Source organism: Gymnogyps californianus, chromosome 4 (genome assembly GCF_018139145.2).
Source record: "Gymnogyps californianus isolate 813 chromosome 4, ASM1813914v2, whole genome shotgun sequence".
Lineage (NCBI taxonomy): Eukaryota > Metazoa > Chordata > Aves > Accipitriformes > Cathartidae > Gymnogyps > Gymnogyps californianus.
In genome coordinates this window covers 37379686-37407111 of record NC_059474.1, presented here as the reverse complement: position 1 = coordinate 37407111, position 27426 = coordinate 37379686, and the positions used below count along the sequence as shown (strand labels likewise).

The 27426-nt window shown below is 40.0% G+C and overlaps 1 protein-coding gene across 1 annotated transcript in view; it reads left to right on the top strand.

Annotated features, from left to right (window-relative positions):
- Positions 1-2840: 2840 nt before the first annotated feature.
- Positions 2841-27426, top strand: part of WWC2 (WW and C2 domain containing 2) — a 102930-nt gene continuing 78344 nt past the window's right edge. The window contains exon 1 of the mRNA XM_050896048.1: positions 2841-2974. Coding sequence (XP_050752005.1) covers positions 2841-2974 — 134 coding nt within the window. The remainder of the gene's footprint in view (positions 2975-27426) is intronic.

Sequence of the window (27426 nt, the reverse complement as noted above, 5' to 3'; positions counted from 1 at the left end):
AACTGTAATTTTGATCTATTTGTGCAAATGAAAATATTGATGTTTTCTGATGAGAAGTTTTACCCTGCTAAAGATGGTTATAAATCAGATCCACATCCATGTGGATCTCATCTGACCAATAAACAAAGATGTGGTTCGAACTGCCTTGGTGGTGACATAGAACAGGAATTAGGTATTATCTCAGGTGCCATAATTAACTTCAGGGGAAGTATTGACATACATGAGGTTTCAGTTTTGTCTTGGTACTACAGCTTCTCTAATCTCACGCTTTCTTTTGTGTGGATTATTTAGACAGTAGGAGTATAGGAGAGCTGCTGTACAACAGGCCTACTTTTTCAGGATGAAAAAGGCTTATAAAAGCTACTTGTTAATGCCAAATATAAGTAACTGGCAGCTAGTTTCAGAAAGAAAAGTATATCCTCTATAGCTTTTTATCAACTTACATAACAAAATGTCTTATTGATAACTGTAACTGAACTTTAAAAGGGAAAAGGAAATCCAGTTTATCCTGTCCCACAACTGCCACGTGTACTTTCTCACTGTAGGATGTCACCTATAAACAAGTTTATAAAATTAGAGTAGACACAAATGTAAATGCATAGTAAAAGTGGTTTTTTACACTGATGGAAAACAAGACTGGACTTTATAAACCAATCAGCTCATTGAAACTTAATATACTCAATGAAAATAAATGAGTCTGTCACTTTAATAGGCAATGATCCTGTTGCTTTCCCTAAGCGGCTGAACTCTTACGGATATCCAGAAGTTAGAATGGATCAGTTTTTCTCCACTGTTAACCACCAGGGCCTTACTTCATGTACGTAGTTTCACCGTGCACTACTTTAACATAACAGATGTAAAATAAAATCTTCAAGATAGTCTGGAGCTCAACATACAGGTATTTTGGGGAGGCATATGAGCCATTTGCAGAGATAGTGTTACAGAATAAAATAAACAGAATGACTAAAATAATGAAAGTCTTAGCTCTGCCAGATTGGCAATTAGCTAAATTAAAATCATATCTTGCTGGTACTTTTTCCTATTTAGGAGCAGATCCAACAATGGGACTTAGATACCTGTAGATTAGTTACTTCAATGCCTAACTGTCAGCTATGTGGCCTCTGAAGTGGAATCCAAAAACTTGTTATGTACTGAACAAGTCCAGTACTTACAAGTGTAAATTGCCTCAGAAGAATAATTCATAGAGCTGAATGCTAAAGATAGCTATGATGGAGTAGATAACCACATTAAAAAAAAAAAAAAAAGAAAGAAAAAGGACAGCTCTGGGTCCCAGACTTCCTCTCCCAGGAAAATTTTGTTACTTTAAACCAGTAACTTTAAGTGAAAAGAAATAAAACATTCTAGGAAATGGACTAAAACTTGGGTTACCTAGGAGTCTTAGCCGCTAAACTAGGGAGTCATATTCCTCCGTAAGTGCTCTACTTCTGGTGCCCAATCTTGGGAATCAGATACACATGAAAATTAATAGAGCTCATTAAGTTACCTTCTATCAGCTGAACCATGGTAACCAGCCTAGAGTACTCTTCTCCTGTGGCAAATGTGAGATAACGCACAGTAATTCACACCTGGTTTCTATACTTAATGCGACTTAGCTGCCTGCTTTTTAGGCCAGAACAGTTCAGGGCGCAAATGGTGTGTGCACATATTTTCCACTGGTGCTTCTGTTAAAAAGAAAAAAAAAAGGCAGTAAGTTTAGGTACTTCCAGGGTTAAAGAAGAGTTCCCTTTTTTATTTAAATTTTGAACTCAGGTATTTTAAATGTCAAGGTCCTTTCCAGGAACCCTTGAGCCTTGCTGGAGTTTAGCGAGAGTTCACAAGGATGTGAAGCAAGGTTAGCGGGACCTGAATGGAAGGGAAAGGAAAACTCTCTCGACACCACCGCGAGTCAGGGCACGGAAGCAGGGGCAAAACTGCCTTTTCCCGAGGCGCGTTCCCCGCGCCCCCCGGGGCCGGGACGTGCCCCGCGCCACCTGATGCGGGGCCGGCAGCAAGTTCGCAGACAAAGGTATCTTTGTCTGGCCGGCCGGCCGGCCGGTCGGTGGGCCGGCAGCCCTCACGCCGGGGCGCCGCAGCCCTTTCGCGCCGCTCTCCCCCGCGGGGTGATGGTGGCTAGGGGCGGGGGGGGGAACTCCCGCACCCTCCCAGCTGCCCGAAAAGTCTGCGGGGACGTGGCCGGAGTGCTTAAATGCCCGGGAGCTGAAGGCGCGGGGGCACCGGCGTTTGGCGGCCTGGCCCGCGAGGCCGCCGTCCCCCTCAGGTGGTTGTCTCCTACCCCGACACCGGCTGAGCCCCTGCGCGCCGCGGGCAGACCTCGGTTGGAAGCAGGAGGGGTCCCCCCCTTGCCGCCTTTCCCCCCCCGGCCCTACGCGCTCCCTCGCTGGACGTTTTCTGTCCCGGGTCCACGACCGGGGCCTGTCCAGCCCCGCCGGTGGCGGCGGGCAGCGCCGGCAGGGTTAACCCTGAGGAATGCGGCGGGAGGAATGTGCATGCAGATGAGATGGATGCTAATCTCATGCTAATGAGCGGCGGCCGCGGCCGCCCGGGGCTCAGCCGGGCTCCCCGCGCCCAGACGGCAGCTGGGCTCCGCCGGCAACCCTGACCCGGGCTGCCGCGGCGCGGGCAAGGCGGCAGCCCAGGCATGGTGGACTGAGACCCGGCCGCGGAGGAGGGCTTTCCTGGGCTTCCGCAAGCGGCCCGCTGCGTGCCCCCCAGCCCCGCTCCCGGCCCCTTCCCCGTCCCCCCCCAGCTCGGGTGGGGGCTTTTCCCGCTTCCTGTCTTTCTTTCTGTCCCTATGGAGCAGCTACCCCCGCCGCCCGACCATGCCTAGGAAAGCGGGGAATGGGCAGCTCCCCTTACCCGATGGCTGGGAGGAGGCGAGGGATTACGACGGCAAAGTCTTCTACATCGACCACAACACCAAGCAGACCAGCTGGATCGACCCCGGGACAGGTGGGTGCGCGGGCAGGGAGGTGGCGAGGCCCAGGGCGGGGGGGGTGCGCTGGGAGCGGCGCTGCCGGGCCCCTCGCCGCTGGGGCAGCTCCGTCGCGGAGGGACGGGGCGGGGGGGTGCCCCGGAGGGTGCCCCTCTCGGGACGGGGGAGCGAGGGGAAGGCAGGAGAAGCTCCTGTTTGCAGCCGGGCACACCGTGCCCTCCTTCCTATCGGCGTGGGTACAGCCTGTTTTTTAAGCCCGTTGCGTGAGTTGATGTTGGGGGGGGGGGGGGGGGGGGGGGGGAAGCCTGCAGAGCTCTTCCTGGAGGCGACGGGGTCGGTGGCGTTTGGGGAGTTCCCGACAGGTACCGAAGTTTGCGAGTCCCTCCCAAACCAGAGGCGCTGGCTCTTCGCCATCCCTCTCCCCCGGACGGCGCGGTGCGGGGCCGCCTCCCTCCCGGACGGCGGAGCGTCCTGGGCGCCTGTCCCTCCCGTGGCCCTCCCCCCGGCGCCGGGGACCGCCTGCCCCGTGGCCGGCCCGGCCCGCCCGTCCGGAGAGGTCTGCGCTGCTGGCGGAGAAGGAGCTGGGGCTGCGGGAGGCCTCGTGTGCTCGCTAGGCCTCAGCAAGCCCAAATCCTCTCAGCCCCCCGCCAGCCGGAGCTCGGGGTGTTTGCTGCCCTTTCCAGGTCTAAGCGCTGTAAATCGGCAGACCTCCTGTGAAAGCGCTTCAGTGAGCGAGGTAACCAGCTCAAAGGCTTCTCGCCCAGGAGTCGCCAGGGCAGGTCTTTCATCTGGGGAGGGATTCTGGCTCTTTGGGTAGGCTTCAATGGCTCTTTTTAATACCTGGATCATAGACGCCCAAGATGCCTATTGTAAAACTGTATTTTGTCCAAAGCAGTCCTGAAAACAAAACTTTGTGTGTGTTATGAAATACAGTGTTGCTATTGAAAACAATGCAGTCTAATTATCAAAAACTTTTAAAAGACATTATAAATTTATGGAACAAGCTGCACTGCATTATAAATGAAGGTCCTGGTTTATATTTCTCTGGTGAAGTTAGAAAAGGGAGTTGTGACAAAGCTTGCTGGCTGCAAGTTGCATAGGGAAAGTTTTGACAAGCATCATATGCTGTGTTAGGCCTACTTCTCTGTCCTACTTGCTATAACAGCAAATTCCAGTAGTGACAAACTTAATACTTAAATTCCTTTGTACTTCAAAACATGTTAAATATCTTGTAAATATTAGTGAGGTGGTAAGGTATACAGGACAGTGTTATTTGTTCCACGTGGCCTTCTCAGGTGATTATTTATTTTTTTACCGCAGGCAATGAAAACTTCTGTTTTAACTGTCTCTAGAAATAGTAGATTTGAAGTTTTGTTTAGTTTTATACTTTTAATTTGTGTTTGCAAAGCATAATACAAGACGGTATGATTGAGGTAAAGCAAAATGTGACATTGGAGTGTACTCCTTATACTACTGCCTCATGAGTATACTAATTTAAAATTTTTTTACACATTCTGTAGTCTTGAAAAGTTCAAGAGTATTCATATTTGGTGGTAAAATTTGAGTCTTCACTCTCACTAGCAGAGTAGACAGCTGAGTGACACTTGTGTGTTTGCCATCCTATAGGGATAGGATAAATATTGTTTCTTTAATATCTTGATTACAGGTGGAGAGAAATCAAGCCCTGAGACTTGATAATCTGTAATGAGAAATAAGGAAGTAAAGACCTTTTTCAGAAAGAGTGGTGTTTGAAATAATTGTTAACCTATGTCAGTCATGCAAAACAAACAGAGGGATTTTGCCCTAGGTGCTTGAGAGAATCCATGCTTTAGTGTACATGGCTCAACTGTGAAGCTGAATTGCCTGCACAGAAGAGAGACTGACAAGCCCATTTAATGTGCAGCTTACAGTATTTGTATTTACAATATCTGTATTTACAATCTGTATTTATATTGGTGACCTGGTTTGGAAAAGTGAATAAGAAATACATGAAAGTCCTGTGATGACTTTGCTCTAGATTCCATTGTATCTTCCAGGTATTTAGAGAATATATGTTCAGAAACCATACAGGACGTAAGTAAGGCTTGCTGTCAGAAAAAGTGAAAAGTGATCTTTTAAGTTTGTCAGTTCAATAAAATCTGGATTCGTGCTGTTTCTAAAAATGATCTTAAATTGTCAAAATGAAGATAATGGGTTCTACAGAAAGACTGAAAAGACATTCCCTTGTTTGATGATACTTTAGGACTTTTTTTTTTTTTCCCCCAACTGTTTTCTCTAATGGAGGTCATAAAGTTTTCGTAATGTACTTGTGGCATGTTATAGTACATGGGCTCCTAAAATCTTTCATTGGTAAAGCAAGTGTAGAGTAGATGAGTTTTTATGGACAATATTCCTTACACTGCATTCTCTGGAAGATTACATAGAAAAGTCATGCTTGATGTTTTAAAATGATTTTTATCCTCTTTGATTTAGAAGATACAATACTGAAGACTAGTGCTGTGAGACATCAGCCATATGTCTGTGGGTTGCCAGGTGTATTTGAGCACAATTAGGAACCTCATTGTTACTGGTTTAAAATATTCGTGTCTAGAAATAAGCTGACAATTGAAAATGCCATATTTCAAAGCTTCTTGGAAAATTCTTTGTGTGGGTTTTTTTTTTTGATATAGTGATGCTTTTTTTCATGTGCTTTTCTAGACTGTTCTGATAGTATGTGTATTTGTTACTGCTTATATAGTGCAGGTCTGTTAATATAATGATAGCCTTGTGTACAGCTGCGAAAAAAACCTAACATCAGCTTCAAGCTTGGGGCTCAGTTTTCAGTTTTGCCCACTTCATTTATCTGAGTAATCCCATTGACATTAGAGATTCTTACACTTGTAAGGGCAAGAGTGACTTGGCATGTAGTGTTTTAGGAGTGTTGTGGAAGCTATTTGAATTGCTCTGTTCCTCAGGGGTTTTTAATGTTTTGCACTATTCAACAGTGATTTTTCTGTCCAAACACTTAGGGTACTGTGTTGATTTGTTTTGAAGACTGGTGGCCCAAAACAGAGGGCACTTTAAGATATAAAGCGTGAGAGAAACATAAAGGCAAGAATGTGGGAGCTGTGGTAACATTTTCACTCGTTAAATATATAGATGTTATTTCTTTGTTTATGACTCCTCCAAGCTACAGCAAACTGAGAACTTGCTGATCACGACAGTTCTTCTGAAACTGGTTTATTGTAAGAAGGGAAATAGACCAAAATATCAATTGTATCCTGCTACTACTTGACAAAGTTATAAAAAGACAACTATGGACTGAAGAGGATGAGCCAGATGAAAAGGTTAGAGGAATTAATACTTTTCTTTGAAGTTCCCTTGAAACTCTTTCAAATTCCTGGGATACTGAGTTACAGTAAGGTGTTGGTGTGGGTTTTTTTTCTGATAGACAATTAAGAGGGGCTTGAGGTGGAGACAGAAATTTGAAAAGGAAAATTTTTGGTTTTTTCCATTGTTCAACACATTTTAAGTAGGCCTCATGTTTGTTGTATTCCTTTACATATCCTTATGTAAAGATACCCTCAAATCTTTAGCAGTTGGATGATGTTTGATTTTTCTCACCAGGAATGCAGGGCTTCTCATATCTTGGTTTATACATAGTAAATTGTCCATGCTCCACTGCTGATCACCACTGACTCAAAACAGGTATCTTTTTTTATAGCTTGCCTAAAATGAGTTCCACATCACAAATTCTGAAGCTGCAAGTGATCTTTATTTAAATGTTTATCTGCATTCCTGTCAGAGTGGTAAGGAGTGAGTTGCTATGAAAACAAAACTATCCTTTCTTTCTGCCCCCTTTTCAGTTCTCTTTCCACTGAGGAGAAAAATCTGTTTAAAATTTATTTGTACATTTGAAATAGTTCGTGGTATACTTCTGCTAGAATGTTTCTAGAGTACTTGTTAACTATATAACCAAGAAAGTGCTTGAGAAAGATCGGATGTGCAGAAACCAGAGAACTTTACGAGTTAAGAGATTGTGAAAGGGTTTTCTTTGTGGTAATGTGGAGAGGGAATGCAGTTTCCATTGCTGCTTTCATCTTTTGGGGAGGTGAAAACACTACAATTTTTATAATGGAATTCTGTAACTTGTGCAAGATTTGTCTGACTTAGAACATTTATTAGGTTTCAGCAATTAAATGTTGCATGCCCTTTTCCCTTAGAAAACAAGGGCACTTTGTTCCTTACTTTTTTACTGGAACTTGCTTTCTCTTGTCCTGTGAACAGCAGAGGCTGTGAAGAGGGAAGATACTGAGGTTGAAGTTACTTGAGCAGGGGGACTTTAATCCTGTGTCTTTCCTGGGCACTACCGTAGCTCAGGGGTGCGTGGTAGAAGGCTTCCAGTCACAGTGGAGACTCAGAGAAATAGGAGGCATATAAGATACTATGGTAAAAGTTAAAGGTAGCAAATAAGAGGCAAGCAGAAAAGGGAATAGCATGATGGGAGGCATCATCAGAGATTGGAAAATACATTTGGATCAGTTCTTTTTTGCATGGAATTAAGCTGTGTTGTGACAGATGAGTAGAATAACTTTTACTGTCTGAAGTGTCTGGTGTCTGAGGCAAGTACAGTTCTGTGTGAAATTGGTAATTGCAGGACTTCAGTTAAAATAGGAAAAAACTCTGAAATGTTAAAACTTCTCGGTGGGTGGGACAGAACAAAATTTAGGCAAGAAATAGGAGTATGATTCATTTGTCCTTTGAAGAATAATGATGTTAAATTGAAGTGTTAGTCATTACCTTTTGAAAGGGATAGATCTTAATTCTGTTTTAAGTGCAAATCTCAATATTGCTGATTTAAGGTACAACTAGAGCAACTATCTGATAAATCCTTTCTTTAGGCTGCTGCTTGCTAAGAATGAATTTTATGGCAAACCATCACTGAAAGGTTCCCTTTCTAATTTCCTTTCTGTTTTTCCTTGCATCTCCCTTGTTTGCTAGTAGCTGAGGAGGGAGTGGGGCTTTTATGTTTTCGGTGGTACGGAGCTGTTAAATGATTGCCTCAGCATACCTTATGAAATTCTAACCTTAATAAGAAATAGTCACCTGCCTATTTTGGAAAAATCAGTAGAGGATCATTTGATGACACTCCAAGGTGTACAACTTGCAATAATCCTGTAGTAAGATAGGACAAAGATTTTTTTCCCCAAATATCTTTTTCTGCCTTGTTTCATCCTGTGTTATCATTTGCTGGTTTTTATCCTAATTCCACATAATTTGTTCCTGTCTCCTTGTCTGCTCAGGAATGTGCATATTCCCTGTGAAACTGCCTAGTATCTCATTCTGGTTTCAGTGACAGGTTGGGAACTGCTTTTACTTAATTGATGTATATTTATTCAAAATAAAACCCATGATGCAAGTACTGAACTCACGATGAGAGACTAGCTGTGTCTGAACTTCTGACACCTTCATTTGTTTATCCAGTGTAAAGTAGAATTCTAATATTACAGTGCTAATATAGCTGTGATAGCATCAGACAGTGTTAAAATACATAGTGATTGTGTATGTGGGTTTTTAAATCAGTCTGTCATTTGCTTGGGGCTATGTGTTGTTGACTTTAGCATTAGTGAAAATGGCTATGGTAACTCTGAGATAACACTTTTATTCTTTATTTCCCTGGGAGTGATAGGGCTGCACTGTGTCTTTCATCTCGGAGCATGTGAAGTTAAGAAGTCAGGAAATGCTATGGAGTATTTGCTTATGTGTGCAAAGTATGTACCACTGGTTAAAGCCAAGGACTGTGACCTGGTATGTGAAGTGGGGCAAGTGGTCTAGACTGTGGTTTATCCAGACCTATGTCTGTAGTACTTGCCTACTGGAGCTATTTCCATTAAAACCTATCTTGACTTACAAGATAGTATTACTGTAGTTGTCATGCGTGACGTAAGCCTTGATGAGAAGTTGTACACATGAAGGAAAATAGACCTTTTCCCAAATGAATGGAGCTGAGCTGTTTGCTAGGCATGTTGTCCTACTACAATACGGTTAAATGAAGGAATACTTCAGAACTATCTTATATTTTCAGAGAAGGGGAACTGGCTTTACTTTGAAGTAATAGCTGTGAAAGAAGTTTTCATTTTTACAGTTAAGGGTCAATATATAGATCAAATAGGACAAATTATTTACAACTGTAGAGATTCGTACAGATTACATTAGGAGTTCTTGTTTTTCTCCAGTTAAATAACTTGTGTTCAACCCTTTGATTAAAATTCTATGCTTTGAACATGTTATTAAGGTTATTAGAATAAGATAAGATAATTTCTCTACTTCCACTTACTAATGTTTGTAACATCTAGAGACAAGTTGAATTTTGTGAAATAGGTTTTGGGTTGGTTTTCTTGCTACTTTTTTCTTTTTAGCCTAAAAAAATGTTATAGGTATTTGAGATTTCACAATTTTTATATCACACAGATGACTAAAAACTAGAATACTACTCATGGAAGTAATGGAAAAGATTGAAAATGCACGAACACACAGTAATATTTCCATGGTGACACATTTTCAGAAAGGCACGAATAGCAACAGTGCTAAGATTCCACAACTGTTATGCCAGGACGTGTAAGTTCTTATTACAGCAACCTGCAAGGGAAGTGGAAAAGGGTTGCAGAGGGGTAACGCAGCCCACTGAGTCTGGACTGTCATGGTTCTGTTTACCTGTTCCTCTCCTGCCACCAAATAGTAAACTGACCTCAGGAGATGATTTGGCTAAAATGAAACGCCTTGGTTTTAGGGTTGTTTTCCAGCAGAATCAGCTCGTTGTGTCACTGAATGGATGCTAGTGCTGGTGTGAGGCAGGACGCAAGTCCAGAGCTGGGAGCAAAAGGGGAGAGTGGTGCTGTAGAAACCACGATGCAGATCAGTCCTAGCTGCTATGGAGCTGTCTTCTTAGGTGTCCATTTCTTTTGTTGGGTTTCTCCGTTGTTTTCTTGTGTGTGTGTGTCTTTGTGTTCACCTTTGCTTTGCTGTGAACCAGCAATACAACTGTTACAGACGTCTTGATCCTAAACATGTTTTCTGTCACCAAGAAACCTTTATGATGTTACAAACTTTTAACTGACTTTTAAAATGTTTGTTACTGTGAAGCTCTTTTTGAAGAGAATTTTTGTCATTGCATGGTTGCAGAATTAGATCCTATTTTCCAGGTATGTGCTGCTGTTGACAATATGCTTATGAATAGCTAATTTCTACTGTGTATGAAAGTAGATCAGAAATTCTTTGACTTTAGTGCATTTTTTTCCTAATTATTCATAAAACATGTTTTAGACTCTGCTGCAAAGTGTCTCACCAGAAGGATGGTGTCATTCCAGACTTTGAATGTTTTATTGTGTGAAGCAAACTGGAGCCATTTATCTTCATGTATTTGAGGGACTCATCTGTATGGACAAATTGACTTGTCCATTTGGAAGGAGCAACTAGTGGCTGAAAAGGGGAGTGATACAGTAGTTATGGTTTCCCTGTTGTGTTGCTTGAGTATTTTGTAGGGTTTTGCTTTGTGGGTGTAGCGTTTGGGTCTTTTTAAATAGCACATTTTGAGTGTTGCTGAATACTATTGCTCTTCCCAGCGACTTTTTCTGTGCAAAACCATTAGTGATGGTGAAGTTCTTACCTGATGAAGTCAATCTCTGGCTCTTGTTTTTAAAAGGCTAATGAAAGGGCTTCTTGGAGGAGAGATTGCTTCTCCCCCCCCCCCCCCCCCCTTCTTTAAGTGTACTTTTTTAAGGCTAATTTGCTTTTGGAATTTTTTTGTTGGTTAGGACCTCTCTGGGCTAGAGGCTGTCTGTCAGTGGTATGAATGTATTCTGTCAACTGAAACAATCATTTGCATCTCAGAACAAGATCAGATGCTATCCTTTGAACTTGGATACTGTTTGTACTTGAAGAAAGGCAACTTTATCTCATCAACTCTGAATACATATTGTATTCAAAGTAATTGTTTGGGTATGTAAAGACATATTGTCTTAGGACAGCAAACTCAGATTTCCGCATATTCTTGCTGCGTGCTATACAATACTGTATGTTGGACCTGCTTTGGTATATCTGCGCTATTTTTCTCAATTCATTAAATCAAACTTCAGTCTTTATTTGAAAAACAAAAAGAACAACTATACTGGGATGCCTTCCATAATATGCTGTTTGTTCTGATAATCAGGCTTTCAGTGTCTAGAAATACCAGATTTTTTTTTACTTTTGGTATAGAGGAAAAGATATAGAAGTATCTGTATTTTAACTGAATCCTGCTGGGACGCTCTCTTTGTATTAGCAACTTGCTAGTGTTGTTAATGAAGGAACAGTACTTTACACACCTATTGTTTCTTTTTAAAGTACTTTTAAGTGCTAAACTGTAGTCTTGTCCAGATAAGCATATCTCATGGCCTACAGATCTGACCTGTGAAGAATTCTTACTCTGATTCAGTGCCTGGCCCTTCGCTCGTAAGAGCTTACCTCCCTCATAGAGCTGGGAATATCTGACAAAGATGTGGGTATTTTTAATCATGTGGCAGATGAACTTTTGATATTCTGCAGATTGTGTACAAGCACATCATGCCATATGGCAGTAAATATGCCCCATGCATGATGAATGGTGCCCTCCTTTTAGCTGTGTGGCAGGCGTGTGTCTTAGTAGCGTCTTGTCAAGTAACAGGGTTTGACCAAAGCACAGGTGTCCCCTGTCATATAGCTGCATGGCAGTGTCTTTATTGGGATCACACTGTGGAGGAGCAATTCTGGTCGCTTCTGCCTGTCACTCTCTGGGACACTTCTGGTCATCGGAGGACAGAGTGATTTGCTATGTGGTTCTCTAGTACTTCCAGAAGAGGAGGGATGGCCCACTTCAACTGAAAAAGTGGGCATTTTAACCTTGCTCACTATCTGTGGTGGATTGCAGAAAATCGTCAGGAAAAGACATTTATTTGTTTTTGATAAGGAAACAATGGGGTGGGTTTTTTCCTTTGTTTAATACCGTCAATTGTTAAACTGTAATCTAGTCCAGAAATGCCTGTCTCATGGCCTGATGATCTGACTGAGAAAGACCACTCTTATTCACAGCCTGGTGAATAAGCCTTCTGTGAAATAGCCTGTGGTTACCATTGCTTATGAAGCTCCTTTGACCTATATTTAATCTTTGGTGTTTTTGTCTGAGATGCGTACAATACAAAATTTCCTTGTGAGCTAAGTGACATTTCTGTTCCATAAATCATCCACCACTCAAGTGTACTTGTACTTCTCTTGTCAAATGTTAATTGGGGTTTGGTTTAAATTTTAAAACATTTTGGCTGTCTTGAGTTGCACTGAATACCCAGGTTGCGGTATCTTTGTATACATCATTTCTTGGTACAGCACCAAATAATGTAATTTAAATTTTTTATTATTTTTAAAGAGATACGGCAAGCATCCTGTGAGAAACTCATGAGCCTTCAGAAGTTTAGGAGCTTAGTAGCTTATTTTCTTTAGGAAGTGATGTCTGGGTAGAAACGTATTAACACATTATGTCTGTTCTTAATTTGTTGTTAAAACTTTGACTGAAGTTAGGTCATGGTTCTGCCTTAAGGACTATATGGGACTTAATTATGCTTTTTGTGTACTCTTGCAGATGTATTCCCAGGTGTACCTAAGCCCACTGTCCATCCAAATCTGACCCCCATATTCCCAAGACCTATAAAATGTGTACTCAGTGTATTCAAATATTACCAAAAAGAAAAATCAAGTCCTTTTCAGCTCATTCTGTCAGTGCTGTCTTAACACATTATGCCATCTTGTATGGTAATTTGTGATAAATTTTAAAGTATGACCTTGCAAATGTTATATATGATTGTATTTTTTCCTGAGGCATTGCATTGATTTTAATCATATTCCCAGTAATGGACAGTTTTATTGTCTGCAGGATCTGACCTAAATGGTATTTTGGTTTTTTGTTGCTTGAGACTTTTAGTGCAAAGACTTGCACTGACGCTCCCTTTTCTGTTTGGATGGAATTGTACAGTGGTGAACAATTCTAGTTCGGAGTGCTATGGACTTCTCTCAGAGAGATTTGCAAAATAAGCTATGGTACGAGCTTAAGGCACAAAACTATTCAGCACAAAATTCCAGAGTGGACAGTGACAAACTGCCAAAACTGGAATTGGAATGTCCATAGAGTTGGAGTGAAATAGAGAAAACAGAATACTGCTCAGATGATGTGATCTCTCAGGGTCTGACTTGAATTTCACCCTTCTGAAGTAAATAATAGCGTTCCTTTTAATTTACTGGATTGGAATGTAGACCTGTAGAGAAGCTCCAGAAATCGAGATGTTTTCTTCTGTGTTTCTGTATCTTAATGTTCCTGGACAGTAGGAGTTTTGCCAAAGTTTTTCCTATTTCCCACATGCTTTTGCAGTTGCCAGCTTTGTTTTGCACCGAAGTGGCAGGCTGAGGTGGTGCTTTAGTGGGTTACAGCATGAAGAAGAATCATTTGAAATGGAAGTATTAAATATTTAAAATATATTTTGCTGAAGCATTGAGTTGTAAATGATTGTACATAAGAGGATGCAATTCAAGACAGTAATCTGACAAGGAGTAAAGACCTCTTTCTGTCACATTGTGAGTATTGCAATGTTTGAAATGAACTGTTAACACATTTACAATCATTCTGGTGAATAGTAGAATGCTATGGATGTGAATAATCATCTGAGACGTCTACAGGACATTCCTGAAATAGTGTTCAAATGACTAGAGAAATCATGGAATGCAGCAAAGCACATAAACACTGTAAGCCTTTTAGTCAGGCTAGTGCAGTCAGTGGTTTACTACTGCAGTAAGTGAGGCTTAGTACTCAGGAACTTACACAGTAAACAGATGATTTGTTCAAGTTTCTGAGCTTTGCATGTTCTTTTCTGTTTTTCCTCTGTTATTTGTAATCCCTAGGCTCTCTTTTTATATCTACTCTTTGGAAGAAACACTTTAGTGAACTAAAGTTTGAGGTTTGCTAAGGAGTTGTTAATTGGTTACACTGCTGTGTTAGCTAAATTAATGATACTGTGGTCTAGAAGGTGAATTGTTTATAGCAGAACAAATTATTATGGTGATATGGATTAGGCTTTTTGGTTCTTGCTTACGTTCTTGTTTGCTTGTCTGGTTGTTGTTCTGCCTCACTTGCTAGTGTGGCTTACAGTGATCTGAAATGAGCCATGGACTTCTGTGCTGTGGCAGGTTCCTGATTTGCATTCAGGACCTGGCTGGCCCATTTGCTCAGAATACATGAAAGCCATCAAAATTTTATTTTTCCAGGCAAGATTTTGGCAAGAAAATAAGCTTTGAAGACAAATGTAGAACAGTTAAGGGTTTTGTATTAAAAATCTTTAGAACCTCCTATAGATGGCATTTCATGTCCTTTTTTGTCAGGTTTTGCTGAAAAGTTGTAAGGTATCTTCTTTCTGATCATAGTTGTGATGCCTAATGTGGCTAGTATTTTAAAAATGTATGAAGAGTATTTAAAAAAAAGGAAAAAACAAAGTAGTGTTCCCATAATCAACACTTCATTTTTAATTTTATTCTCAATTTGGCAGGTGTACTAGATAGTTAAGTAGCTTCAGCCAGCTGCCTGAAGTTCTTGTGAAACACTCAGTGCAGGTGTCTGGTGTTGAGGGGTGACAGTACTTACCAGATGACCCTCCTTGTGGCAGTACCATCATTGCTTATTGAGGTAGTAGGTTTCTAACAGATCTTTTGGGAATAAGCTCTCATAAGTAGCTATTTTGTAATACTTTATTTGAAAAGGTTTTTAAAATGGGCAGTATTAGAACTTTATCCGAATGCTCTCTTTTTCCTTAGGTGTGAATAGTACCCATCTGTTTAAGACATGCAGTGATGTTTAAAGCTGATGTTGCACTGATCATGAACACAGTAACATTCAGACATCACAAAAGGTTTCATGTGGCCTTGACAATGGTGATGTCCTGAAGGGGGTATTTCGATTACATCAAAAACTATATAAGAACTTAGTACTTATCCAATCGTCTTATGTTTAAAGTTACTTGCAAAAATTTTGAAGGACGGTAAGCTTAGAGGAAGATATTACTTCCTCTCAGCCTTTTAGACCAATACATGGAATTCATCTCTCCACAGGAAGTCACCTATGCAGGTGCTTTATTAAAAGCAAACTATACTGTAAGCAGAGGAACTTGTGAAACCTGATATGTTTTTTCCTGTAGATGTATTCTTTGTGCTAGATTGCAAGCTCTGATAGGAGGTGTTCCACTGCAGGATGTTTATAAACTACTTTCTTGGGCTCTCTTCTTCCACCTTTCATGTCATGTGAATACTCTGATGTCTAGCAAAAGTTGAACTAGCTGTTTTTATACTCTTGGTAAGAGAGTTAGAGGGACAGAGAGATTTTATACTCATCTTTTCTGCAGCTTCTCCTTCCTATGGTGGCTCCTAATGCCAAGATGAGGTTTGATCCTGACTTAAGAATGGTTACATCTAAACAGAAGTATGTGTGTCAGGACATACCCTGGAAACCTAGACCCACAGTCACTTGAACCATAGTCCTGGCCAGAACAGGTCATAGGTCTCTTTTGGCCCAGCTGATCCAGAAGTCAGCATTGAGAGATGGGACTGGTACTTAACCAAGTTTCACTTCATTATAGAGTGTTTCGCAACTCAGGAGATTGGAAGCACTCCCAAACCCCACCTTTCCCAGTTGAGATGTAGCGAAAGAGTGCTACCTTTCTTGTTCTCCTCAGTATATCTCCTTTGGCTGTCAATCAGCCTGACGTTGCTTGATGATGAAGGTAAAAAGGAATATTGGGATGGCAAAGTCTTTCAAACTGCCCATTCCTATACTGGGTGATCTGTTCTCTTTTCAAGAACATCTACATTGAAGTCATAGAATTCTGAGCTAATCAAGAAGGCAGGTAAATAAATTCCTGTTGCTGTGGACAAACTCATCAAGGTCCAAGCTAGGCAATTTAGGGACGTGGTTTTTATCTGTAGTGGTGAGACCTTTGGATCTGCTGTAGAAATATCCTAAGAATATACTGGGTAATGGAAATCAGATATTAAGTTGGAAGAGAGGAGAGTGGGCAGAGAATCTGTATGATAATTAACAGTCTGTTTCTTTTAATTTTTTTTAAATAAAAAGAAGCAAACCCAGAATTTTACAAAATCCATGTTTACTGTTCTGTTTCAGAGAAACAAATTAGTGCATTACTGTATTTCAGTTCTGCCTATGATTGAGATATATTTTATTTTCATGGGAAAACATCTTTAAGTTTCTTTCAGAGAATAAAATGGTTCATGATATAATATGATTGGGGCAGTATTCAGCTGACACTTGTCAGTTTGGGTGGTCTGATGCTCAGATGAATTTATGAAAGAGAGAAATGAGACTAGCAGACACTGAAGTTTTGAATTTGTGAAGAAACTTTTGTGCTAGTAAAGGCTGAAGATATTTCCTTTTCCACCTTTTGTTTCTGTTTGACACCCCTCCCTTCAGTTGTACTGCACAGCTGTTTGTACAACTTTGCTGTGAACCAGAGTAGAAAGGCTGAAAAGCAGCAAGAGTAAAGATGAAAAAACCATCCCATTAAAGGTCATATCGCAACAAAAGCTTAGAGTACTACTGCATCAGTGAAAAGTGAATTTACCTCCTTTTTTTTTTTATTTTGAAAAGATGAATCATCTTCCTTAAACTAGCTTTGGTACTGAAGACTTTGTCTTGTGAAAGCACAATCTCTGGATGGTGTGGAGACTAAGGATAAACTAGGTACAGAATGCGTGCCGAATGAATGCTGACTTTAGTCTTCCATACAGATGTTAGTATGTGAAAGTTACAGAAGGCAACTGATGGAAATTAATCTTTTTTTAATAGAAACCACAGTGTTTTAACATGGAGATAGGATTTATACTGTTCATTATGTTGAAACTGATGGGCCAATATATAATCTGTATCCCAGAAGAACTTTAAAAAATAATTGCAAGTGGCATTGCAATGATTTACTGAATCAAAAAAAAATTGGCACAGTAGACCAGAATTTGTGGGCAAACACTAGAACAGGTTGCCGTGAGTGGTTGTGGGCATGACTCAGAGCAACCTGGTCTGATTTCAGAGTTGTCCTGCATTGGGCAGGATGTTGGACCAGACGACCTCCAAAGGTTCCTTTCAATGCACGTTATTCTGTGATTATCCCTTTCTTTTTTTTTTTTTTTTTTAAAAAGGGAAGAAATATTTTCTGAGGAAGACTAGCCTGCTATTACTAAAAGCAAATATTTCAGGATTTTATAACTGGCCTTTCCTTCATTATTTACCAGGCATATGTGGGTAAATGTGGCTTTATCGCAGGGTTAGATCATCAAATTAACTAAACATCATATTTTGGAAAAAAGACTAGTTTCAGAGAAGTAATGTGTTGATGTAATCTGTTTAAATTCAAGGAAAGCACTTATTACCATACCCTGCCATGAAGTCCTTAATCCCAAACACCTGTGCCTTTAATGGAAAAATTAGGTGATGATCAAGTAGCTGCAGGACAAGGAGACTAAAATGTGCTATATTGGAATGGGAATTATGATGGTAGTGGGAGGTTACTAAGGGTGTTTTGCAGTATAGTGACAGTAACTCAACCACTGTACACTTTAGTAGTGTCTATAAAATGATCTAAAGCTTTCTTTTGCTCTAGCTATCAATCCTACAAGCACAAGTATAAAATTAAATTTCTTTCTCACTTTGAAGACCAACTCTGCTCTTACGTGGTATCAGTATAGATCTCCAACACTCAGGAGTTAGCATGTACTTCTAGTAACTTGAATTTTAGAATTTGATGAGGACAATGTATATTACATCTAGTGATTGGTTTATTAAAGATACCTGTGTGGGGGCTATGTTATTTGCAGTGTAATGTTAAAGTTACTACTACTAAAAGCATCTAGTTGCGATTTTTTTCTGTTCCTTCAAATGTGACTTTGGAAGGGACAACATTTTAAAGTTTGTTCCAGAAGGCACTTTCAGAGATGGATGATTGAAAACAACTCTCCTGAATGGCACCTTGCTGTACTTCATAGATCATAACAGCTTTTATTCACCACTGTGATTGTTTTTTAAATTACTACCTGTGGATGAATACTTGAAAGAATTGGCCTGCTGGCTGCATATTTGGTTTGATTGGGGGCTATCTTGAAGTTGCCTTCAAATTACATGGGGTTCTTGATGATCCTAGCATTTTCTAATCTTCTTTGTACTGCATGGTTTGTTTTGTTTCTTAGATTCTTGCAATTTTAGGAAGAACAGTAATTCTGTCTTTAATTTTTTTCTTGTTTAAAAAAAAGTGTGTCATTTCAAGCTAAGATATACAGAGATGCTTCTTTTAAAAATGATAAAGATGGCTGTTTATTTTGCCTTATTCTTCCACTGGAAGCCGTAAATTATATAATGAATAATTATTATACTAATAGTTGCTGAGGGGCTGGAAACTGTTTAATTTATAAGAGATACATTTGTCACAGGGAAAGCTCCAAGTGACATCCATAACAGTGGCGTACAAAAGCAATACTGCTTTAATACTTTATTGAAAATACTAATATGGCAGTAGCGTGCCACATGTTTTTCCACAGGTGGACGTTTCATTGGACTGTCACTAACAAGACAGGGAGAAGAAAAGAGAGAAAATAAATGTCATAAGACAAAGTGACAGTTGAAGTTGGTTGAAATACTTGAATAAACAGCTTTTTTCAGAAGTTGCAGTCTTGATAAGTCTGTATAAAATGTTCCATTCTTCTGTTTTGATTAAAAATTTTTGTCAGAGGCCCTTTTGGGAGTTTAAAAGACTGGGAAGATTTTATTGCTTGTTAGTCAGGGTACTGGTCTGGAATGTGAAACAATGAGATTCCAGTCCCTTTCCTGGCTCAGAATGACTTGGTGCTATTTGAAAAGCCATCTTCCCTGAATGAATGAGACTGAAGAGGTACCTGAACATCCCAGGCCTGTTTCCTGAACTGCCGTAACCCAAGGCAACAGGAAAATCTAGGTTTCAGTTTTGAAAATGGAACATTTTGAAATTTTTCGAGAGGGAAAAGCAGACAAATGAATAAAAAGAAACAATGCTGTAGAAATTCCTGTGAAATGTAATTGTTGTCCTCTAGATAGGCACACCTCTCAATGCTATCACTAGAAATATTTAACCAATCAAAGACTATCTGTAATCTCCATAAATTCCTCTCAGATTTTTATCAACAGCAGTTCCCAGCTTCAGTTGCCATGTCCTGTGTGCCCTGTGTTCCTAGCATTTGATCTTTTCTATTTTCATTCAGAAAACAGCTCGAGTGAATAAGCAGAAGATAGGAGTGTGATGGAAGGAGTGGGTCTTAATCTGTTCAAATATATCACTGCATCTGTATGAATAGTATGGAATAAATAAAAGGTAGGTAAGGGTGATGGCAGCAGGAGAATGCAACATTTTTCAATGCCCTGAAGTCCACAATACATTTTAGCTTGTTGGCAGCCTAACACCACAACTAGGATTGTTAGCGACTGGCAGGAGGAGCATGCTTTACTCTGTACAGTTCATGTTAGTTCTGCTTCTTGGGCCACAAAGACATGCTTAGCCAGGCCTTCCTCTGCAGATCCCTAAAAACTGAGTTCAGAAGGCCCTAGCTGTGTTTTGGGCTACCTTTGCCCTTGGAAATTGCTTTTCCCCCTTCTGCTTTCTTTTTCTGAGGCATATAGCAGCTGGAGGAAGCAAAACAGAAGGAAACAAAGACGTGAAGGTCAGAGTTGGGGTGTTCCAGTCCTTGTGTTGTCTTAGTGGGGAGTTTGCAGGTGACAGACATCCTCTATACCTCAGCTGTGGGATTTCTCTGACCCTTCTCTACCTCATACTGCACCTAGTGACTGCAAATCATGCTCTGCAAGCTAGACTCTGTCCCACTTTGGTCTACTGACAGACTTAACAGTCTTTCTGCCTAATGTGAGTATCACAGGAGCATCACACCACATGGATCATTTTGCCTGTGTCCCTACTGTCTGAAGCAGTTATCCATACTGCAGCACACTCTGTTTACAGCCCATTCACAAGTATTTGGACCACCCATAAAGGACAGTGGTTATAGCCTAAGCATGGTGAGTGTCAGTACAGTAAAGGTCCTTCGGACATCAGTTAAGCTTCCTAGTCAGGTTTGTGAAAGGAAGAGATTTTTTTCTTCCCAGAGCCCAGTGAAAGGATCAAAAAATGCTCTAGCCTGCTTTTTTCAGCTGGCACAGTGGATTGCCATGCTCCATCAACCACGTTAATTCTTTTGCTACCAGTGAGGGTCACCAAGCACTGCTGCTTCCTTGCGTATCTTCCAGCAGCTGGCTTTAGAGGGACAACGGGAAGAACAATCCAGGCATGGAAAAGCAAGAAGACAACCCTGTTAGTTACTTTGCAAACACTATCCATCTCTGCACAAGGCCATGCATTTCTTCTGCAGGCTCTGGTCAAATGAAGCCAGATGTCATTATCAAAAACTAAATGTGGCGGTGTTTGTTTTTTGTTTTGGTTTGGTTTTTTGTTTGGTTGGGTTTTTTTGTGGTTATTAGGATTCCAAATAAAAGATGTCTGCTGTTGTGATTAGATTCTTGAAGGCAGAAATCACTTCTAGACAGAATGTCTTGTATGTGTTGATGCAGAAATGCTAATAATGGTTGAAGTACTCTAATGTTAAGAAATGAGCAGTACTGTTGCTCCACTGGTGCCCACAGACTGCTCTGGTACCATTCGGTGGATGTCGCTAGTTCTTTAAAGTGATATTGCTGTTTATGTAAGTTTATGTAAACCAAACCAGAGACCTTGTTACAATCTGTTTATTGTAAATACAAGCAATAGAAATACAATGACTTTAACACAGAGAAAGCAGTAAGGTGAAGGAGAGAAAATGTGATGGGCAAAATGAAATGCTTTTTGTGTCTTTAGCATGAAGCAGTGAAGTCGGCAGAAAAGACAGAACTTCGACCCTTTCACCTTGAATTCCAATAAAGAGCAGAGTTTTTCCACTTTTTGTTCAGTGTAAAAACTGATGAAACACAGGAGTTGGGTTAGGAAAGGATAAAATTACCATATACTGAAAAAGGCAGTGAAGAGCTATGCAGATCACCTTTAGGAAGGAATGCAAGTGCTTTATTTTGTTGCACAATCTTACCTTTCTTCCTTACTGTTTTTGCCTATAAAAGTTCAGTTCTTCATAGCATGGCACAAAAAGAGATGCTTGGTATACTGACAACTGAAAGCATGAAATGATCAGCACACAAGTGCGTTCAAAATGTTTAGAACTAAATGTAAAAGAATGGATTTTTCATTAAACAAGCACACAGTGCTGATGATTCCTGTTAACTTCTACCATTTCAAAGACTTGACAGAAGATCAAATCTCGCTTTTTATGGCTGATTTAAATCAATCATTGTTCTGTCTGGCAAAATTCCAAGCCCACATTTGAAAGCTCTTTTGAGAATTATCCTTCCCCCACCCTAGGTTATATCTGCCAGATCAGGAAATTCCAGCTTCTTCTCTTAAATTTACTATGGAATCCCCAGAGTCTAAAATGCAGAAAACAGATTTTTGCTGGACTGTGAATAATCACGATCCTCTCTTTCTTCCCTAGGCTTTTCACATACATTCTAAAGTAGAACTTTAGCCATGTTGAGTGCCTGCAGATAAACTAAAAAATAATTGCATGGACTGTCATGAGCTTGGAAATCTGTCCTCTTGTTAGGTCAAACTCCATGCTCATACAGATTCTGAATGAATGTTAATTTTCCTTGTATTTTTTTTCATTGCTTTACTTAATATACTGTAGAGCATTGAAACGCATGCAGGCACCTAATGGCATTTTCAACAGATTAGAAGTTTGACCTCTATTTAATTACAGTGCACCTACTTTTAAGCTTTCCAGTACTTTTGGAAATTGTTTTAGATGACTGATGTTTATAGGATGAGAGTTGGAAGCCTAGTCTCCAAGTAGATACATTTTGTTTTAAAAGCTTGGATGATACATGAAGTAATTTCCCAAAGGAACCTAAGGATATCATGTAGAATTGGAGGAAAAATAGTATCTCAAAGTATTAATATTTATCTTAAAGATTTTTCACAAAAGCAACTGATGTAGATTGATTTATGAGAGATAGTAAGAGACTTCCATTGAGAAGTTTAGAGAGATTACATGAGTAATTGGATAGTAGAGATTTGTATCTGGACTATCTCTTAAGAGCAATCTTCTCTATTCAGTTTAAAAGAATAATAAATGGCAGATGGAGATGTAATGCTTATCTTGGCAAGGACTGACTGCGTGTTTCCAGTGTGTGAGCTAATGTTGAGGTTTTTCATTACTCAAACTGTATAAAAACTTTACAACTAACAAAATACAGTGATTTTTATGAAGTAATCATTTAAAAATACTGTGTCTAAGAAATTCCAGAAGCCTGTGAAATTGCAGCTTTCTAGTCAGCTGAATTTATTTAAACATTGCTTATATGGCAACTTGCCTCTTCCAGTACAAAAGATATATACAGTGTGGGAGATTACTGTTTAATTGATTTTTATGCTTAGGTGTTATTTTTCTATGAAAGTGCCTCTGCTCAGTATTTGAGACAGTATTGTAGTTTTCGGTGTCATTAGTAATTGTTTTTAAACTCTCTCCTTACTAGAGCCTCATTAAGGAACTAGTTTTGGCTAAAAATGTCAAAATGGCAAAAGTAAAGCCTCTCACAGAAGGGCAAAATATTTTTTAGATTATATTTTGGCAAACGTGACAAGTCAGGTAACTAAAGTATTAATCACATACAAAGTTTCTTCTGTCCTTGTTGAAGGCAGTGGTAAGGCTGCCTTTAACTTTAGTGTAGAAGAAGGCTGCACATGGAAGTTTCCTTGACTTGTTCCGTGAAGTTGTATATCCTTCGCAGGATCAGGCACTTCACTGATTTACATTGTTCTACTTTGAAATTCAAGTAGCCAGTAGATCAAGGTATTGCAATAAATAGAAATTTTCCTAATTGCCCAAGCATTTCCATTTCATAATACAACAGGAATTAAACACTGTTCTCTCTAATTTCTTCCCTTTTCTCAGAAATAGGGCTTTGCAACCAGTTAAGGTTCATTATTAGTCCAAAAAACTCACAATCTACCAAAATCAGCCTCCTCACTTTCACCACATAAAAACTGCACAAGGTAGTTAAGCACCTCTCCAATTTTGCATGCTTAGTCTATCTGTTTTAATAGCTTAATCATAAGGAGTAGTAGTAGTAATCATGTATATTACAGTACTGCCTATGATCTCCATTAAGGACCAGGGTTTCAGTATCTGTTAGGAACTCTGTTTCATGACTGGGTCATACCAATCTGAATTGGGACTGCAAGTGGTTCCACCCTTCCTCTTGCATTGGCATTTGTACCAGTAGTGAACTGGTTAGGCAGCTAAACTGGTTAAAAAAAAAAAGAAAATTCAATCTCTCCTACAAGGTTTTTTCTTTGAACTGACTTACTATGGAGTCAGATGAGTGCCAGCACAAGTGAAAGGGAAGGGGCATGAACATGTAGCATGGAGGAAGAGCAGAACTGTGATGGCCAGGTTAGATCCACTTAAATTGTTATGGAACCTCAGTATTTGGTGTGATATGGGCAAGTAACAAAGATTATTTTTCTGTAGTCAAGATACACAATGATGGAGTTCTAAGCTCCAAGAAACGAAGGGAAGGCAGGAGTGAGTACACATGTATGTATATGTGTGCACGTGGTTTGGAAGTATGGTGATAGCAAAGATTTAAAAATTATATGAAAAAAGCATGGTCAGCTGTGAGATCAGAGTTACTCAGGTACAACTTCTCAGGTTAGCTTGTCCCACCGTGTGCCTGTCCTCATGGTGAATTTTTTTTTCCTTGTATCCAGTCTGAACTTGTTGTTTCAACTTCTCATCCCCACTATGCCCACCCCTGCAAAGAGCCTGACACAGTCATCTTGAAAAATTCCTTGTAGGTAGGGGCTGCTGTTGCATCCCTCTGAAGCTGCCTCTTCTCCAGGATGAACAAATCCCAGTCCCTCAGCCCCTCCTCACAGCGCAACTGCTCCAGCTCCCAACCATCCTGGTGGCCTTCCTCTGGACTTGCTCCAGTTTGTTGATGTTTTTCTTGCTTTAGGAGACCAGAACTGGATGCAGTATTTGAGATGCAGTCTAATGAGTGCAGAGTAGAGGGGGTAATCACTTCCCTTGATCTACTGGCCACACTCTTGCTGATACAGGAGGCTGTTGGCCTTCTCTGCAGCCAGGGCACTGGATCACTGCCAGCTCACTGCCCACCAGGACCCCAGTGCTGCTCCACAGCTGATCAGTCCCAGCCTATATTGCTGTGAGGGGCATTTGCTTCCTGGATGCAGGACTTTGCATTTGTTGTTGCTGAATCTCTGAAAGTTCTTGTTGGCCCACTCCTGTAGCCTAAGTCCTTCTGAATGGTGGTCATGTCCTTGACAGTGTTGATTGTTCCCCCCTAGTTTGGTGTCATCTGCAAGTCTGATGAGAGTGCACTCTGCCTCCTCCAAGTCATTGATACAGATGTTAAGTAGGACAGGTCCCTCCAATAATCCACTTCTTACTGGCTTCCAGGTAGAATACAACCACTAGCCCAAAAGAAGGCAAGCCTGGACTGCAGGCCACTGTTACAAGACTAGGACAGATGAAGAGAATTGGTACCATGTTTTTAGTCAAAAGTGGAGACTAGCTATGCCTTCTTTCTTTCAACTCAATATGGAACCTGTTGCTGTGAGTTTTGTGGGAGCTGTACTGCTGTGTGTTACTCTCTCGACTAGGTTAGCTTTCCATTTTTACTAAAATTCAATATTGACCATATATTATTTGCCATAAATGGGATTAATGTAAATCTAAGAAATGTCAGCTTTAAGTAATACTTTTTTTTAAAAACATCCTTTGTGACTATAACTCAACAGAAGGAAAGAAAAAGTTAGAAAAACTCTAGTGACTCATTATAAAATGTTAAATAACTAAATGTTTGTTAAATAAGAATACATTAAAGGGACTTCAGAGATATCTTTGCTTATGAGTTGCCGTAGCTCCGTAATGTTCTCTGTGGTGAGGAAGTTTTAAGAATCCTTTCTAACAAGGGTCCAGTTTGAAGTGTGTGCACAAGGCCAAAGTCTTTTTTTCTTTTTCTTTTTTCCTCCCACTGGGAAGCATTCTCTTCACTTTCATTGTTGTAAGTTAACTCTTAGGATTTGTCTATTATGTGTTCCTTTCTGTTGCTAAAGAGTAAAGTTTGTGGCATACTGTTTAGCTATGCTGCTATTTTAGTAGCTATCTTGAAAAGTATCACCTCTCTTCGTGTTTTTGTTTGTTTTGTTGCCTTTTTAATCATTAATGTAAAGGTCAGCAGCTTTTGTGTAGCTAGAGTCTTTTCTTTAAATTTACTGTAAGACAAGGTACTGTACCTGATGTGGTTTCTGTCTTTGGAATTCCAATTTCCAGTCATAACAGCCTTGGGAAAGGAAGGAGTGGCAGATTTAATTCATCTTTCTCCATGTGCTAGAAGAAGAGTGAATTTAGAATAGAAACTCCAATAGGAAAATGGTTGCATCTGGAATATCATGTTTAGTGTTACTGTGAATCTATTCTTTGTATTTTTTGTCAGTTCTGTTTTTGAAAGCAATTACACTTTTGACCTCAACCAAATGCTGTGGCAGTGAGGTCCAGATATGATTGTGTGTTGTACAGAACTTTGTTTTGAGCCTGCTCTTCTGTACTTTCTGCGTGTGCCTCCTTGTAGTGTGAGAAATAGAGAATATGCTGCTTGTTCCTTTCCTTGTATATAATATTTCCCCTCTGTAAGCAACTTCCAAGATGAATAATCTTAATCTGTTCAGTTACATTACATTCTATACCCTGATTACCATTGCCCGCTTTTCTCTGTATCTTGGTCTGTGGTTTTACTTTCTAGATGTTGTGGTGTGGAAGTACAGGGCTATCAGAGCTGAACTGTATTAAAATGTAGTCACACAGTAGCTTTATAGAAATTGTATGGTGATATTTTCTGTTTTGTTTTATATTTCTTTCCTTGTAACTTGTAAATAAGCTGTTTGGCATTGTGGCTTCTGCTAAATGTTGAGCTGATTCAAAGAGCCATCCACAAGGAGTTGAATGACTTCAGCGGTGTTGGCAAAAATACTTAATGTCTCTTGCTCCAATTAAAAGTGATTCAGTCGTACAAAATCTCTTCACAGATTTTTGTGCATAACCTCTTTCCTTTTTTAATTTTGAGTTTCTAAGTGTTAGCTTAAGCAATTGAATTGGAAAACATGCAAAATAGCCTCATCTTCTTTCCCCTTGTTGCATACGCTTTCACCTTGAAAGACAGGACTGGTAAAATATTGCTGTTACCTACTCATGGGAGTATTGTGAATATTGTTTTGATGTTTGTACGCTTATTTGAAGATATGATGATAATTTACTCTGTGCTATTAGGGACCACAGCCAGGAACTAGGTTTTAATATGTACTATGTTCTCTGAAGTAATTCTTTAACCTGGATTAGAATAATCTTTTTAAATCAGTGATGCAAACTGCTAATAAACCTGAAGGGAGTGCATTTCCACATGTGGGAAAGGTAGACAGCTCTATTCCAGTCTGGTAAGTAGAGCATTAGCTCATCTGGCAGCTCCAGGTTCCCTTTTACAGTGTCTCATAGAATTCCTCAGCAATCTTTGCAAATTACTGCCTTGGAAGTATTCCCCCTGCTCTGAACAGCTGTTTTTGCCAAATGTACTCGGTAAAGAGGGATGTGTCATAAGCAATTGTATGCTGGGGTTAGAGGAAAGGCTTAAAAGGGTTCAGTGCTTCCCCCCCTTCCCCCCCCCCTTTTTTTTTTCCTTTTTTGAACTTCCCCCTTCTAGGAACTGAAAAGCATATCTGACCTGAAAGATGTTCAGTCAGTTTGACATGAGAGGCAAAAGCTGGTTTCTTTTTTTTAAATAGAAAGCCATACCACAATAAACTGTGTATGTGCTGTATTCCTGCTAGTGACTACTAGAAAACTTGCTGCATTTGTTACAGGTTTTGGGGTGGTTTTTTTCAGGCAGTTTCTGGGAGTGGGTGTGTGGGAAGGAAGTCACAGCAGAACACTTAGATGTTTCCTGTTGGATAATTGTTGCATATTTCCCATTCCTTAAACCTTACTGCCGCTGGGAATAAATTTAATCTGAAACTTAAATTAATATTGTGAATGAAGAAATGTAAAAACAGTAGCGGTGCTGAAGGAACTCTGCATTGATTTTGTTTAATACTATTTAGGGAGTGTCTTGGAATATACAAAGAAAGGCAGTCTAATTTTAATAAAAGCATTGTGAACTAGAGTTCTACATATTAAAATAATTGGTGGGAGGGATTAGATGTAGGCCAGAACATACATCTGAAATCTTCTTATAATTGTAGTTT